General features: G+C 39.3%; 1 protein-coding gene across 8 annotated transcripts in view; it reads right to left on the reverse strand.

Annotated features, from left to right (window-relative positions):
* UBE2I (ubiquitin conjugating enzyme E2 I) overlaps positions 1–16,341 on the reverse strand; it is a 17,121-nt gene continuing 780 nt past the window's right edge. For 3 of the 8 annotated variants that reach the window (XM_048068065.2, XM_048068081.2, XM_048068105.2), the window contains exons 2-8: positions 11,249–11,327; positions 10,957–11,040; positions 6,846–6,923; positions 5,742–5,814; positions 4,040–4,149; positions 3,780–3,859; positions 1–660 (exon numbers count right to left, since the gene is read on the reverse strand). In XM_048068065.2, coding sequence (XP_047924022.1) covers positions 597–660; positions 3,780–3,859; positions 4,040–4,149; positions 5,742–5,814; positions 6,846–6,923; positions 10,957–11,040; positions 11,249–11,314 — 555 coding nt within the window. In that variant the 5' untranslated portion in view covers positions 11,315–11,327 and the 3' untranslated portion in view covers positions 1–596. Of the gene's footprint in view, positions 661–3,779; positions 3,860–4,039; positions 4,150–5,741; positions 5,815–6,845; positions 6,924–10,956; positions 11,041–11,248; positions 11,328–15,273; positions 15,398–15,499; positions 15,622–16,341 lie in introns of those variants that run through there. The other 5 variants (XM_048068085.2, XM_048068112.2, XM_048068071.2 and 2 more) reach the window with 4 other exon arrangements.

The raw sequence follows: 16,341 nt of genomic DNA on the forward strand, positions 1-16,341 counted from the left end.
CCCTTTATATAAACATTTTATTTACTCTAAACAGCAACACAGACAGAACGCCATATAAACACAAAGGAAGTGATGCAGAATAAGGATGCTGGCTGACTTTGGATCTCAGAGGCTCTTAAGCAATAACAACCTAGTTTCTGAAAGATAGAAAAACAAATTCAGGGAGGGAAGGGGGTGGAGGGCATGATTTTTTTCTCATACAGCCAGCTAAAGGCTAAATATAGTTCTAACATTTTAAAGCATGCCTGCATCAGATAGCAAAGTAACTAAAGATACTAGTGAATTTATAGAAGTATAAAAGTTTATAATTTTACAGCAGTTGAAATACTGACATCAATATTAAAATAAAAGCAAGTTTTACATAACAATCAAAAATACAAAAGACTGAAGGAAGAGACCCTGTATGAAAAAACTGGGGGCAATTCAGCAAATTTAGAACTGTATACAAGTGGCGAATATGGAAAATGGCACACATACAACCCCCTCCCCTAAGTGGATATTAATTGTATGTAGCAACATTAGATTTTGCAAAAGTTTTGTAAACAATTTCTTGCCAAACCAATCCCTTCCTTTTTAAGATGCTGCATGACAGATGCTTATGATGGTGCAAACTTCTTGGCTTGTGCTCGAACCCTCTTTTCATATTCCACTCTGTTTTGGCTGAATAGAAGAAAGAGAAAGGGCAATTAAAGCTTGAGAAATCAGAGACCGTACTGCAAAGTTACTTTTCTTCCATTTCTTTTCAATGTGAAATGAAGCCATTGCTGAAGACAAAAGCATTAAATAGGAATTCACTGAACACCATAATATATACATTGAAGACTTTCCTGGAACATTACTCCGACAATTTCATTTGGAGGGAAGTCAGGTTCTGTTTAACTAGTTACTGCACAAACTTCATGCCATACCAATCATTTGGCAACAGATGAAATACAGATTGAACTATCTGTATGCATCAGGTTTGTGCCTGCTTTCTCTCATGAGAGAGAAATATGCCTTACCTATACCTTTACCTGCAAGCATTCTTACTCATCAACAGTTTCCACCTGTGGTCATTAACAAATTCCAGTTTTCCAATAGGATAAACTGGTTGGTGAGATCAATTTAATAACAGCTGGTGGAATATGATTTTGAACTTTATCTTACCTGTCTTGAGAGAAGGGAAGTGCTCTTTAAGAAAGAGGAAAATGATAATCTTTAAGAAAGGGGAAAATGATAATGGCAGTTTCAGCCTTTCTCTCTGCAGACTCTGACTCAGAGGGTTACGTTTTTCCTAATCTTTGGTGGGGGAGGGTCCACATTTTGAAAAAAAGCACTACAGTTCACTGCAGGTTGCATACTTGCTACAGATTGACTGTTACTACTTCAAGGAACTATGTAGAATAAAGCCTCATTGTGCACACAGAAAAAAGACAAGTGTTGTTTTCTATACTTAGGCCAACACAGGGTAGTAACTTACTAGAGCATTCACTTGCATTTAACACCTAATACTGACAGCGATGCATTAGCTGTCAAAATACTTTGTATTAGCTGTCTGAAGCATCAACCAAGAGCTAAACAAAAAATTGTTACCATTACTTTTTTGCCAAAGTTAGTTCACAGCAACTAGGTTTTGCAGGCAGCCTTGCAGTAAAAGCTTAACCTACTTTCAGCTACAAAGGCTTTGCCAATGTCTGAAGATACAGAATCTTCTTTTTATACACAAATTTACAAGCTTCATTCTACATTTTTTCTTTACATTATACTGCACTGTCAGATGAAAACACAGCCTAGATCTTAAGTCTCCCACTCAGAGTATCCAAACAAAACAATGTCTTCCCTAGTAGACTGCATGCCTACAGGAGAGGAGGAGGTAGCTTAGCTCATTAGGAGTGCTGAAGTTACAGCACAACAGCACCAAAACAATCCTGAGAAGGAGAACAAGTCTAAGTATTATTTTGTATACAGTTTAGCCTTGAAGTTTGATAACTTGACTAAGAGACATACTTGAACAACGCTGCACCTTCCCCAATATTTAACCATCCCAAATTACAGATGCGTACACAATTTTCCTTTGTTAACAAATTTCTTTTAACAAAAAGAAATTGCTTTTAACAATTGCTTTCTCATTAAGTAGTAACAACGAGTCACACTACGGGCTGCAGAGATACAGTAACCTGCTGAAATGCTATGCATGTCCAAAGACAAAAAAAGATAAACCAGAGTACACGTCTGAAGTAAACTGCAAAACACGCATAAGAATTTATTCTCAATAGAGGTAGATTTTTTTTCCTAGAAGCACTTACAGAATTAAAAGTTTTAAAATGTTATTGCTTTTATTTTATCACATTCAGCAGATCTTGCTTTTGGAGAGTGGCTTCTACAGAAACAGGTTTAGAAGCACAGTGCTTGACTACTATCTGGAAAGCCTTAGTGCAACAACAAACAGCAGCTTATACATGACCTTTCCACCCGCCCCATTTTTTTTTTCCCCTCCTTAAAGCAAAGTCAGCTTAAAGCTTCTGCACACGGAAACTGGTCTTTATTTCCTATGAACTACTGCACGCTTAAAACAGTATTGATTAGCACTAACCAGTCATCAAGGTAAAAATCAAGAGCCTGTCTTTGCAGTCTCTGCAATAAAGCAGAAACAAGACCAGCAGAGATTGTTTCACATATATACACAAAGGAAAGTATAAAGATGAGACATAGCCTATATGTACTTTTATGAAAGCGCACTTATTCCTGCACCGTATTTCCTCAGACCATTCTGTCTTTTTCTAGAGGCGAAAAAAAAATTGGTGGAGCTGCCTCATCATTACTTGCTCCCAAAGGAGCCTTCCATCCATCCTTCACCTGCATGCAGTCCCATCCAGTCTTCAGTAGATACTGAAGAATAACCTTGAGTGAAGTCTGTAATTAAACTGCAGACACTACATTGCAACTAAATTGCAGCCCTATGCTTCCTTTTCACTAGGGTCCTGTAACAGAAGATTTTGACATGGTATTTTTATGAGACTTCACATATGCAAGCTGTTTTTCCAAACTTGGCACTCTCCTGAAAATTTGTTCTTCTGTCCAGAATGGTAATCATGCATTCTCATCTTGGTCCTTATTTCAGTAGCTGTCAGTACCAAAAGCATTTGTTTAGAGTTTGTTGCTCCCTTAAAGATTATGAGTCAGTCATCCATTTTTAATGGTAGGAAAACTTTAAGATTAGTCTAAAAAGAGTAGGTTTTAGTTCACAAATTTTGATTCTAAGGCTACAAGCTTTCTGTACTTTTTAAACTATTCTTTTTGAACATGAATTTTCACAAAATGCCACAAGTTCCTTACAGCAATCACAGTAGCTCTTCTTCATCCTTCAGGCACAAGTGCTTATAGGTACACATTACGGGATAGGCATGAATTATTTCAGTGGAACTTGTCAGCTAATCCAATATCAACCTTCTCTTTATCACCGGTCTCATTACGTCAGTATGCTTCATCACTACTCCTCAGGTAGCCTTTAGTGTAAAGGAATTAATGTTGGGCTAGAACCAAGATGAAAGTCTCGGTCCAACTGAATGTCTTCATACTTTCCTGCTGCTGTCACGCTATTAAAAGTTCCGTTAGCCTATTAACTGTGAAGCTACTGCTTTGCTTAAGCTTAGCATAAGCTAGGCATCTCCACATGATACAGTCATGCAGGCAAGAAAAATCCCTTGATCATTCCTGTAAACATCTGCACGTTAAACTATTAGCAATAGACAGCTATAGGTAACATGGCAGCTTTCAAGCTGACACGCAAAGATACTTACCAGTAAATTGTGTAAGCCTCTGCTTGAGCTGGGTCTTGAATATTTGGTTCATTTAGAAGTTCTTGTATTCCTAACAAGATCTGTGGAAGAAGGTATAGATGTAACACAGGCACAGTCATTACTAATAGATGTACCACATAGAAAAAAAACACTCTTAGAAACCAACTATAGAAACACACAGTGAACATTTTACATTCATGTAAGATAAGCACGCAAAGCAAGTAAGAAGCTTAAGTATACACATATGTACAATTAATGACCTGTTTAATTGTGATTGCTGGCCTCCAGTCCTTGTCCTCCTCTAAGATGGAGAGACACACTGTGCCTGAAGGATACACGTTTGGGTGGAATAATGGTGGTTCAAATTTACCTGAAGAAAAAGAGAGTTACTTGCATGCAGAGCTAAGGCTATTATCAGACAGTTGGTTTAAACCATCAGTGTAAAGAACTGGCCAAAGAAACACACTTCTCTCTGACCCTGTTCCCCTTCTACACCCCCCAACCCACCCACCCGCCCGCCGCCCAAAAAGGCGGACATTTCTGGAGATATTAATACAGTTTGCTTCTTGGCTCACTTGTACCTAAAGCAGGTACTCTATCATGACTGTGTTATCAGTCCAGGCAATTTAACTGTATTGTTGTGACCAGCAGTATCTTCATTTAGAAATGAAAATTGACAGTCTGTAGTAGCTTCACAAAGAGCTTCTTAAACCTTTCCTATATTCATAGCTACACATATTGTTGTATAAAGAAAAGATAACGCTGTTCACTCACCTACTTCCCCCTCACTTTAGGATACTGCGTTCCATACAAAGAAGACTAAGCTTCTAGCATATTTTCCCCCGGTTTCGCTTTATGGATAACCAACATGCACTGAACAAGAACCAAGTCTAAGTTGCAAGACCAATTGATGAGGTGCAGTTTTCCTTCCGACAATCTATAACCTGGCATTTCTTCAATCTATGCATAACTTAAATGCAACAGCTACCATCTTAAGTAATATAATGAACACTTGCTTAGCAGTACATAAAATATTTATTTTAGTGCAATTTTCTAATCCATCTTACATCACAAGTATGTTTTGCTTATCAGCTGCTCAATGAAGTTCAGTAGGAATGCATAAGCAGCATTAGTAATGAGTCCTACCAGTCATAAATACATATTATTTTAAGGCATGACAATTCATTTAACACTTGCAGAGCATGCTAGTTACACACAAATTAAACTTTTTATAGTTAAAAGGTGTATTTCCTCTTGTGTCCACTTGTATTTAGGTGGCAACAAACCCAGGTAGCCAAGATGACTGATAGAGCTGAAACACTAATGAAGGACAGTCAAAGAGAGATGTTTAAGCATTTCCATTGATTTAAGAGGGTAGCCAAATCAAGAACCAAGAAACTAGACAAGGCAAGAAATGTTTTCATATTTCTGAAGTGGGTAAGTTTGAGGTAAGTTTTAGAAGATTCCTTATCCTAACAGGAAAAACATCTGAGTATCCACTGTATGTCATCTTGGAAAAATAACAGATCTGTTTGCTCTATATTTAGAGCAAATGGATGAAAAGGTTATAGTTCATGGAAGTATTTTTTCCCTGAGTTCTCAGCTTAGGCACTTTCTTGCTGTAAAGTTAGTCTTCTAAACACACCCACAAAGGATTTAGACTAACCGTGCCTACTTATTACTTTCCAAAGTGTTGATCTAGTGAACACTTCAAGTGGTGCTTTTGCCAAACTTTGAAACCCAGACAGCATTCCCCGCCCCGCCTCTTCTCAATGCTGTTATATCGAGCACTTGGCTCAGTTGGTCACATTTTTCTAAATGCAAAGTAGGGGATAAGGGGGGAAAAACAACAAAAAATTGTCAGTAAGAAAAATAAAATCAAAGAAATCACAACCATTACGTACAACCTCATGGACTAGTTTAATATGGTTCTACTAGACATACATTTGTCATTTTTCTTACATTTTGGGGGTGAAGAAGGGTAGTCATCCTTGAAAAGCATCCGTAGTTTAAATAAGCCTCCTTCCCATGGCGTCTATAAAAGAAGTTAAGGTAGAGTTTTGATTACAGCAAGGAAAAGTCAAACTTGGGTGGAAAAAAAAAGACTACACTCAGCCAAAACATAAAGGACACTTTCTTCTACACTTGTGGAAAACAACTGTCCTATACAATAGTACGCTGCCCACACTGAGATGAGTTATCCCACTGACACAAGGAGTTGAAGTTTAAAAAAAAAAATGCTTTTCCACTTCTTCACAGCCTCAAAGCGTTACTAAGACACCAATAGATTTGATAAAAAAACTGGATTCCATATACAAGTAGAAATTGTCATAGCATATAAGAAACAGAATACTTAAAAGTTTTAAATTATATGCATGTAACAAGGGAGACGTTATACGCCCACTTAAACCAAGTCTGAGAAGATAGGGTACGTATATACCCTTTAAGCAGCTGAATAAAAATGGCTTCTAGTTTGCCAATATATTTGCTCAACAAAATGTGGCCAAAAAAAATAGAGAGCACTGTAGTATTGCTACAATTAACGTGAGATTTACTAGTCTAAATTAATCTGCTTGCATTTGGTAGCATGTAGCTTTGCAGATTACGTTTTTCTGAAGTTCCAAGAAGCTATCAGAAATCAAGAGCTTTCAAAAAAGCAATTCCTGTGCTACACATATGACTGAGTAAAACAGCACTACTCAGAAGGGTCATCTAAGAAACTAAAAACACCTAGGAAAAAACAAAAAGCACATCTCAAATATGTCATTCCTTGTCATCTTACTTGGAAAAAAGGAGAAAAGCCCTTTACTGACAAACTGTTTTCTGGTAAGAAGTGTAGATATACAGAAAAGTTTTTTATAAATGTAAAATTCAGACCATTTCTCCAGAAACTGCCCTTGCTATCGGATCACTGAAAGGGAAGTACATGCTGGGTTGTCCTTTACAGGCAAACTGGAATCAAGATGGTCTTGCATCTTATCAGTTTTAAAGATTAAATCTCAGCCTCAGGTACAGACAGGTATGACTGAAGACCACCTTAGGAGGAAATACCTAATTCTTCCCTACCTGAATTATATGCTTTTTCCTGGGGAAGAAAAGGAGAGCTCTGCACAGTAAGTAACAACAAAAATGTAAAGATTTGAGCTAGAATGGGAAAAAAAAAAAAGTGTTAGAGAATACTAAGGAAGCTGTTTTTTAGAAGTGAATGGGTTTGATTACATTTGATGTATTTAAAGGAATTGTTCTGAACAGTCAGTTGTCATCAACTGGTAATATCTAGTCTCCTAACTTCTCAGAAGAGACCAACCTGTCAGTTTTTTAGAAGACTAGAAAGGATAAACTTTTATTTTGTTTGCTTCCAGTCTTACAACAGACAAGTTCAGTTGAAAGAAACCTACAAAGGTCAAATCCATCTGCCTGACCATTTCAGGGCTAAACTAAAGTTAAAGCACATTGAGGGCACTGTCCAAATGCCTCTTGAACGCTGACAAGCACGGGGCAACAACCACCCCTCCAGGAAGCCTGTTGCACAGTTTGACCACCCTCATGACAAAAATGTTTTTTAATGCCCAGTCTGATGCTGCCCTGGCACAGCTCTGTGCCGTTCACATGTGTCCTTGCCAGTTCCCAGGGAGAAGAGACCTGTACCTCCCGTCCTCAGGAAGCTGCAGAGAGCAACAAGGTTGTCTCTAAACCAACTTTTCTCCAGACTAGACAACCAAGTGTCTTCAAACTCTCCTCACAGCCCTTTTAACAGCTTTGTTGCCCTCCTCGGGATGCTTTCAAGTATCTTAGTATCATTTTTATATTGTGGAGCCCAAAACTGTATGCAATATCCAAGGTGAAGCCACACCAACACTAAACGCAGGAGAATCACCTCCTCTGACCACCTGGCTATGCTGCGTTTAATGCACGCCAACATGCAGTTTGCCCTCTTGGCTGCCGCGGCACGCTGCTGGTTCATGTGGAGCCTGCTGTCATCAGCACCCCCAGATCCCTTTCTGCACAGCTGCTCTCCACTCATCTCCCAGCCCGTACCCATGTCCAGCATTACTCCACCTCAAGTGCAGAACCCAGCATTTACCTTTAACCTCTTCTTGCTGTTGACGTACTCTGAAGAGTTTTTTTTTGGTTTTTTTTTTTTTTTTTGGTATGACACCACTCTGGCCAGCAGAAGCTCATGCTGAGCTTTAGCTTTTCTTGTTTTCTCCCTGCAGATGTGAACTGCAGCTCTGTGTTCTCCCTGTGAAGCCAGACCTTGTTTCCAGGTCATATTTTCTTTTTCTGCCCAAGATCCAGGAAGAGTTCCCTGTTCAGCCAGGCTTGTCTTCTGACCCATTTTTACTCATCTTGTGGCACAGTGGGACTGCCTGTTCCTGAGTCTATAAAAGGTAGTTCTTGAAAAGCAACCAGCTCTCATGGACCCCTAAACTCTAGAGTCGATTCCAAGGGGACACTGTTAAGTAGTTCCCTGACAAGCTTAAAGTTTCCTTTCTTAAAGTCCAGGGTGGCAACTCTTCAGACCTTTCTTCTTCTTATACCAAAATTTTCAATTCAACTATTTCACGATCATTGTGCACAAGACAGCCATCTACCACACATCTCCTACAAGGCCTTTCCTATTCTTAAGGAACAGATCCAGGAAGGCTAGTTGGCTCCCTCAATACTTGTGACAGGAAGTCATCTTTAGCATGCTTCAGGAGTTTTCCAGACTTATTTGTCATGGTAATATGACATTTCCAGTTTATGTATTGGAAGTTGAAGCGTCCCATAAGGATGAGGGCAACCAATCCAGATGTTCCTCTAACTACCTAAAAAAATAGCTCATCTGTGCCATCATCCTCGGTAAACAGACACCCATGACAATATCTGCTTTGCTATCAGTCCTCTTAATAATCACCCAGAGCCTCTCTATGGAATCATCTCTAAAGACGAGGGCCTAATCTCTCCCCTACAACAAACGCAACACATCCACCTCGCCTGCCCTGCCTGTCCGTCTGTAACAACCAATAGCTCTCCATCCCAGCACACCAGTCATGGGACACATCCCATTAAGTCCCACTAACACCAACGATATCATACTCCAGAAAAGGACCAAAGCTTCCAGTTCATCCTGTTTGTTCCTCATATTGCATGTGTTGGTATAAAAGCATTTCAGATGTGCTCCTGAACCTGTAGTGCTCCCCAGAGCAGCACAGATACTCCCATTAGCCATGCCACCCTCAGACAGTGCCTTATCCCTTCGCTTAATCTCAGTGGTCCTAATTGTATCCCCCTCCCCCACTGATCCTAGTTTAAAGCCCTCTCAATCAGTCTTGAGAAAAGATAAGTGGCTTTTCATAAACAGTTCAACTAGAACACAAGAACAGACAGTCAACAAACAAGCTGACTGCCTTTCTGATGGAGCAACACACCTGACAGCTCTAAGATAGCAGATACTCAAAGGCCATACTAAAATAACAACATGACAGCAGTATCATCTAGATCTTCCTGCATTACTGGATGGGTTACAGATGTTCAAGTCAGATTCTAAGTAGAAGTGCTTTGCTGTCAAAAAAAAAAAGAGAGTGAATGGAGATCTCCAACCTAGCACTAACACCACTACAATTTTTCATCTGGCTGATGAGAAAGCATAATGGTGGTTTCATCCATTCTGTTGTCTGAGGGGAATCAGCTGCAGTACAGCGTGCCTCCAAACAGAAAGGCAATATACAGCAACTGTTTTTTTCCTGGTAGAGATGAGCAGTGTATACTGCTTCTTGCTGAAGAAATGACATTTTCACTGGAGTAAAAGCCCCCCCCCTTTTTTTTTTAAATTAGATCCCTATCAGAAATTACATGAATCTAACTGATATATTCCTAGGGGAAGGCATTTCCTAGGAGGCAAGAAGTTGGCTTTAAGGGTTTTGTTTACTTTTTTGCAGTTTACGAAGCTTCAAAACATTAGCATGTAAAATTTTCGTGCCATAAGCTTTTGTAAGTATTTAAAGGTGACATAAGGTACATAACTAGCCACTATGAGGAATAGTCTTGTTTTAGCAGAACACAATGGAATGAGGTTTTCCTTATACTTATACTGCTAAGTTTTATTTATTTTTTTTTTTTTAGGTACTTCAAGAACTAACTTGAGGTGGGCATTTTTGGAGAGTCAAACAAAAAAGCAGGTATCTGTTACGCAGACATCTATCAACTTATTGAGCTAAGTTATATCCTTAGCAGTAATATCATGTTCAGCATTAAACTACTTGAGGCAATAGTATGGAATCTGCATGTTTTGGTAACAAAGAAAGGAGATCTTAAGGGAACATAAGCAAGCCAGCAAGTAGTAGTAGCGGACCAGGCAAACCAACAGTCCTCATACATCCAATGCAAGACACCAAAGATGCAAAAGAATGAAAATAAAGTAATTAATAGCATTATCCCAGAAGATGGAAATGCATCCAGTGAATTCAAGAATAATGTCTCCTTACTAAATAACCGGTAAAAAAAAAAAAAAGGATAAAAAATCCTGCTCAGATTAAGTTATACTGGTATTGTACAAACCAAAAAAGCCTCAAGCATTAACGATCATCTCCACATAAAGGTTTGTCTTAGTCCCACCCCCTAGAACCAGACCAAAGTGATTAAAATAACAAGGGCAAGAAAAAAAGTCCAGGACTATTTATTTTTAGGAGAAGCGCAAATGAAATCAGATCAAAAGAAACTATTTTAGAAAATTCTATTCTTATTTCCCTAATATAAAATGGGAAGACTCCATAGAATTGAAGACATTTAGTTTTCATGCTAGCAACTCTTATTTTCCATGAAATTCAAAAAGTTGAAAACGGTGCTACTGTGCAGCACTTCTGTAGGACTGAAGAATCTCACTATTTACCAGGTGAAAAAGGTACTGGCTGTTAACCAGCAGAAGCAATCATTGCTTTAGCGTTTAAACCATTGTTTATCTCAAGTGTGCTCCACTCAGGATTCTTACACATTCCTCTGAAGAATTTGTTTCTTAAGGTGATCAGTGCCAACAGCTGAACAGACTCATGGTGTATTTTGTCCTACAGCATGATCCAAGCATTTACGTTAAACTATGTGTAAGTTATACTTCTATAGTCCTCAGCATAATACACCAGCAGGCTTATGACAGTCTTCAGCATAAACAAAATGTTAGGACAACAGTAAGTCTTACCCCCTTCTTTCCTGGAATAGCACACTCCCAGTTCATTAGATTCATCGTGCCGTCTGGATTTTTTGTAGGTACTGCTACAAATCCCTGAAAAAAGGCAAGGGAAAAAAAAAAGAATTTCAGAAGAAACTTAGAATACTTTATGACACATTTGCTCTTTACACAGAGTTGTTTCTTTGTGCACAACATAGTTTTAAGGAGCTTATTTAAAAATTAACGCATCAGGGAAAGAAATCATCATAACATGAAAACAGCAGCAGAAGTCAGAAAGTTAACAGAATTCATATATACTTACAAATGGATGATCTTTTCTCCAGGCTTTTCTCTCCTGTGCAAGTCTACTGAGAGCTATGCCAGACATATTTAGAGTCCCTCTAAAACAAAAATGATTGCTTTTAGTATAATGTTTTATTTACAATGTAAATAACACATTATGTTCTCTTTAAGAGCTCTGATCACTCCAGAATTCCTTTGGCCTTCAATTTTCAGTACTGTAGCAGAGACATTTTTGCACATTCTGCAGATATTAACATTGTGAATAATATTGACTCCCCTCCCCACCCCCCCCAACAACAACAACCTCTTAGTTACTGGACTTGACAGAGTTTAAAATACAAGGTAGGCATAATATTTGAACCATGTTTTCAAGATGACTTTGACAGTAGCTTGACAACAGTAACACTATTATTAATGGGAAAAGGGCTCACATTTCCTACTCGTGACTGACAAATGCATAACTACCTCCTTACTATATCACAAAAGTTATGGCTTTCTTCTGTAGACAAACGCCTGCACTGCTCCTATTTCTGGCAAACAGGAGAATAAGAAATTTCAATTTTAGACCAAGTCTCTGCTAAAAGCCAGAGTTCTACACAAAAGCAACATAGGCACAGAATTTATTAACATCATCTCAGTTTTACTGTCGTGTCGTACACGTTATACAACTTGTAAAAAGCAGCAGGAACAGACAGCAAGACAGAAATCAACTGGGGAAGAGTCAGTGGCCCACTGATTCCTCAAGACAGGTCCTTAGCTCCTGTATAAACCAAATAACCCTTCAGCATCTTCACCGCCTTCTTTACAGCCAAGCACACAGTGACCAAGACTGCTGAAGAAACACATACAGCACAGGTCACTACTACAGATGACACAAGAACAGTTCTATACATGATGATTGCAATAGAGTGGCACTCTCAATTTCGGGGAGGATTCCACATGGTCAAAAAAATCCGATGAAGGTTTCTAATCCTCCTTCCTACTGCACTTCTACCCGTTTTAGAGTTAACGATCAGTAGCTGTAGAGTTTTAGAGCAGTTGGCCTGACTTCTCCATACAACCACCAGAAGAGTAGTGTCCTTCCACTAACCAAGCTTACAGAATTAGTGAAAGAAATACTACCACTCTATTAGAGCAAACGTAGAAACACTGATTAAGAATTATTAATACAACAGGACTGTTGCATATGTAGAGTTCTTGACCATATGAACAGTAGCTCAAAAAGGTCCTTGCTTTAAAATCTCACACTTTACTACTCATGCACATCTGCGATACCCTTTGAAGATTAGAATACAGTAGGCTCCCAGTTTAAGTACTTACACATCATCAAGAGTGGCTTAGCAGCACAGACGCCTCAACTACAAGACCTTAAGAAACACCTCCCTTCCACTTTTTTCTTCCCCAAAGTGGGTTTTGCTTGGATGACTATAACCCATTATTTCAGCTTCCAGCTAGCAATACAATTTCTGCTAGAATTTAATTAAAATTAAATTAATTTTAATTAAAATTAAAGCATTTTTAAGAAATACCATTAACACTCCACGCAGTAAGCATGAGGAAAAAAAAAATCTGCATTCCACCTAATATTCCCAATACATGCATCTGAATCTTGGTCTTGTCAGAAGATTTGTGGAATCTAGTCAACACTAAAACTGTACACACCACTTGCCATTCACAAGCAGAAATGGGGCCACTGGAGATATCATCAGAACAAACAAAAAAAAAACCACACTTCTCCCTCGGCCAAATTCTAAAGGGAGTAATTTTATTGCATGAGTTCATACCCTTACAACAAATTTAAATGAACTACTAAGTATATGACATTTTCAACTGTACTGTTAGCACCTTCTGATCCACTGTACTAACTTCACTATAATAATATGAAAAACTCAGTTGTGCCTATACACCATTCAAATATTTGGCAGTTTAGCAACTCAGATACCTTTTTCTGCAGGGAAACATATTATAGGATGGTTTCAAATATATAAATTGTTTTTTCTGTGACTAAAAGACAATTAGTTGCGCACCTGAAAGGAAATACTAACTTCTCAGAGTGCACAAGCCATGTATGTCCTAAAGAACAACGACAATCAATTTTTTTCAGCAGAAGAAACTGAATTTGAGCTCTGTATCTTGCTTGCTTTTGCAACCGGTTACGCACTATACCATGCCCTGGTAAATTTAAGGATTTCTTCTGTTCTATAAAAGACCCTTCAAAATCTTGAGACATTTGACTTAATTAAACACCGATCAGACAACACACAATTTTTTTCAGTGTTCATTCCTTTCGCAGATAACTTAGTGACAGGACAAGAGGAAATAGCCTCAAGTTGCACCAGAGGAGGTTCAGTTTGGAAATTAGGAGACATCTCTTCTCAGACAGACTAGCTGGGTATTGGAACGGGTTGCCCAGGGAGGTGGTAGAGTCACCGTCCTTGGGGGTGTTTAAGGAAAGGTTTGATGTGGTACTTCGGGACATGGTTTAGTGGATGATATTGGTGGTAGGGGGATGGTTGGACCAGATGATCTTGGAGATCTTTTCCAACCTTAATGATTCTATATGTAAACACTTTGTTGTAATCAAAAAGATCAAGTGTATTATTTTAACTCTTCTGTACCTCAAGACGTAAAACCCCTTGAAGAGGGTGTTTTACACACCATTTCCTTCCCAAATGTAGTACCTTTGCATTCTCAATGTTTACCTTTCACTCCCTTAGTTGAAAGGCCAATGTCTCTGTGCACGCCAACCCCCCCCAAAGTTGCACAAGAAATTAAGTGTGATTATCAATTTCACAGCAGGATATATTTCACACAGGAACAGGGAGGGAAAGAGGGAGAAAAGAGGCATGTAAAAATAGTTCAGAGCTCTTATTTTGCAGCCTAGCTAATTAGTTACAGGTAATAGTAAGAGACATTTTGGCTCCAAGTCTAAATACTTCAACAGCAGGATTTATGAACTGTAACATACAGCATATTTTAGATGAAGAAAATTTCAGACTCATTTGCATTACTTCACACCAAGTGGAACCCATGACTTTAAAGTTCAGGACTTCAGTGTCCAAAACTGAACAGTTTATTAATGATTCAAATGTGATTAACTACGATATCTTAAGAGATGCTTGACAGAGATAAGCATTTATGTTTTCATGTTAGATTCCAAGTGCATATATTTATCCTACTTAGTATGGAGAAATGCCTACCTGGGGTCTCTCTTCTGCACAGCTGTTGTTGCAATGTCTTAGAAAGGTCTAAAATAATTAGAATCGCCATCTTTGGGTAGAGAATGCTACAGACTTATTGTCTGTATTGTGCAAGTAAACATGATATGGTTCTAACCTTCTCTTTTCATTTAAAAAGAAATCCTGAATTGGAAGTCTAGTTTTTCTGTCATCTTGTCATCTCACGAAGTTTCACAGCTTTTCTCCTGAATTACGTACTCTAAGACTGCAAAGAACTGCCAGCACAAAACAATGTGGAAGAGCAAACTATTAATCATAGAACTTGTCACCTTCTTTCTGACAAATATCAGCGTATCTTACATGTAAAAGGTCAGTGCCTGGCAAACCTCTTCAAAAAGTTCCACAGGCGTCAGTTAACCCTGACAAGAGCAGAGAAGCATCTAAAGCCTCTCGTCACAAACTTACCAAGTACGAGTACAAGAGAAAACAGAGACTGAAAGACTATTTCAAAAATGGAGATCCCATTAGTTAACAGTCCGCTCTGAAGCAAATCAATCCAATAACGAATTGTCAATACATACACTCCAGCAGCAATTCAGTAAAAAAGAAAAAAAACACACTATATATCTTATGCAAACTTCAGCTCTGCTGTAGCTTGACAGAGGACAAACATAGATCGATCATCTTGTTATATATATATTTTGGTCTCACAAATTATGGTGCAGCAGGAAGGAGTACAGTACTAACTGGGTGTTAGAATATCTTCGTGTTTAATAGTTCCACTGTTATTTTTATCTTCCTCAATTACTTATGTACATCCCCCCCCCTTTGAAAGGATTTTGCCCAAATATCTGTAGAAACTTACCTCTTTAAAGGCTCTTAGTTTTCTTTAATTTGGAATATCACAACTGATTTGCTTTCTTCTTCACCTAAGGAATTTACTAGGAACAAGCAGAACTGAAGTCCCAGAATACTGAACAGCTACATCACTGGAAAGAATATGAATTTCTAAACCAGAGGAAATTTATCAACTCTATCTTGCCACACAAATGTAAGAGGCCGCTCTTCACGTTTTATTTGGTTTTACTCACCTCCACACACACACCAGGATTAAGAAGTGGCAATGCTCCTTTTACTGCTATCAACTCCTTAGAAAATTGCCAGAAGCTTCCAAGTTTACTCAGAAGCTTACCTCTGCTGCTGTTACTACTACCTGTTTTGGAAAAATGAAGCAAACAAAACCAGAACACTTAGCCATCTCTATCTTCAGGTGTGTATGTGGGGTCACGTGTGCGAGAGAAGAACCTACTTCTAAACAGAAAAAGCAAGTCTTACACAGAACAGTGTTCCTGTGCCCCAGTAACAACCCATGAGTATGACACATGACAAGTCCCTAAATAATGAAGAATACGTTCTTAGTTCTTATTCTATCCAAACAAACAAAAGCTATTAAGATTGCTAGCCTCTCACTTTCACTTTACCGACTGCACGCAGACACTGGAAGAAATCCCATATTGGAACAGTCTGCCCCCAAACCGGACACCCTTAACTTTTCAGAAGGGCCGAGGAAACCAAGGGATGAAGCTTAATCAACGCACGCCACCAGCTCTAGGCTGATACAGAAAATCTCCTCCTGCCTGCCGCAGGGAGAAAGGTAAAAGAGGCGGCACTAGTCCGAACGGCTACTAAAGGCGCAAGAACAACAAAAGGAGCCGCGCGGCAGGACGGCTCGGTAACAGCCCGGCCGGGGACTTCGCCCAGAGGAGCCGCGGCAGGGCCGAGCGGCGCCTGCCCCCACCGAGGGCCCCTGCTACCGCGAGCACAGGAGGCCAGGGCAGCGTCCGAGGCCTGCACGGGGCGCTCCGGAGCCCGCCCGCGGGCTCCCGGGCAAGCGGCTGTCGGGGCGGGGACCGCTCCGCGCGGGCCCGGCGGT

Source organism: Anser cygnoides, chromosome 15 (genome assembly GCF_040182565.1).
Source record: "Anser cygnoides isolate HZ-2024a breed goose chromosome 15, Taihu_goose_T2T_genome, whole genome shotgun sequence".
Taxonomy (NCBI): domain Eukaryota; kingdom Metazoa; phylum Chordata; class Aves; order Anseriformes; family Anatidae; genus Anser; species Anser cygnoides.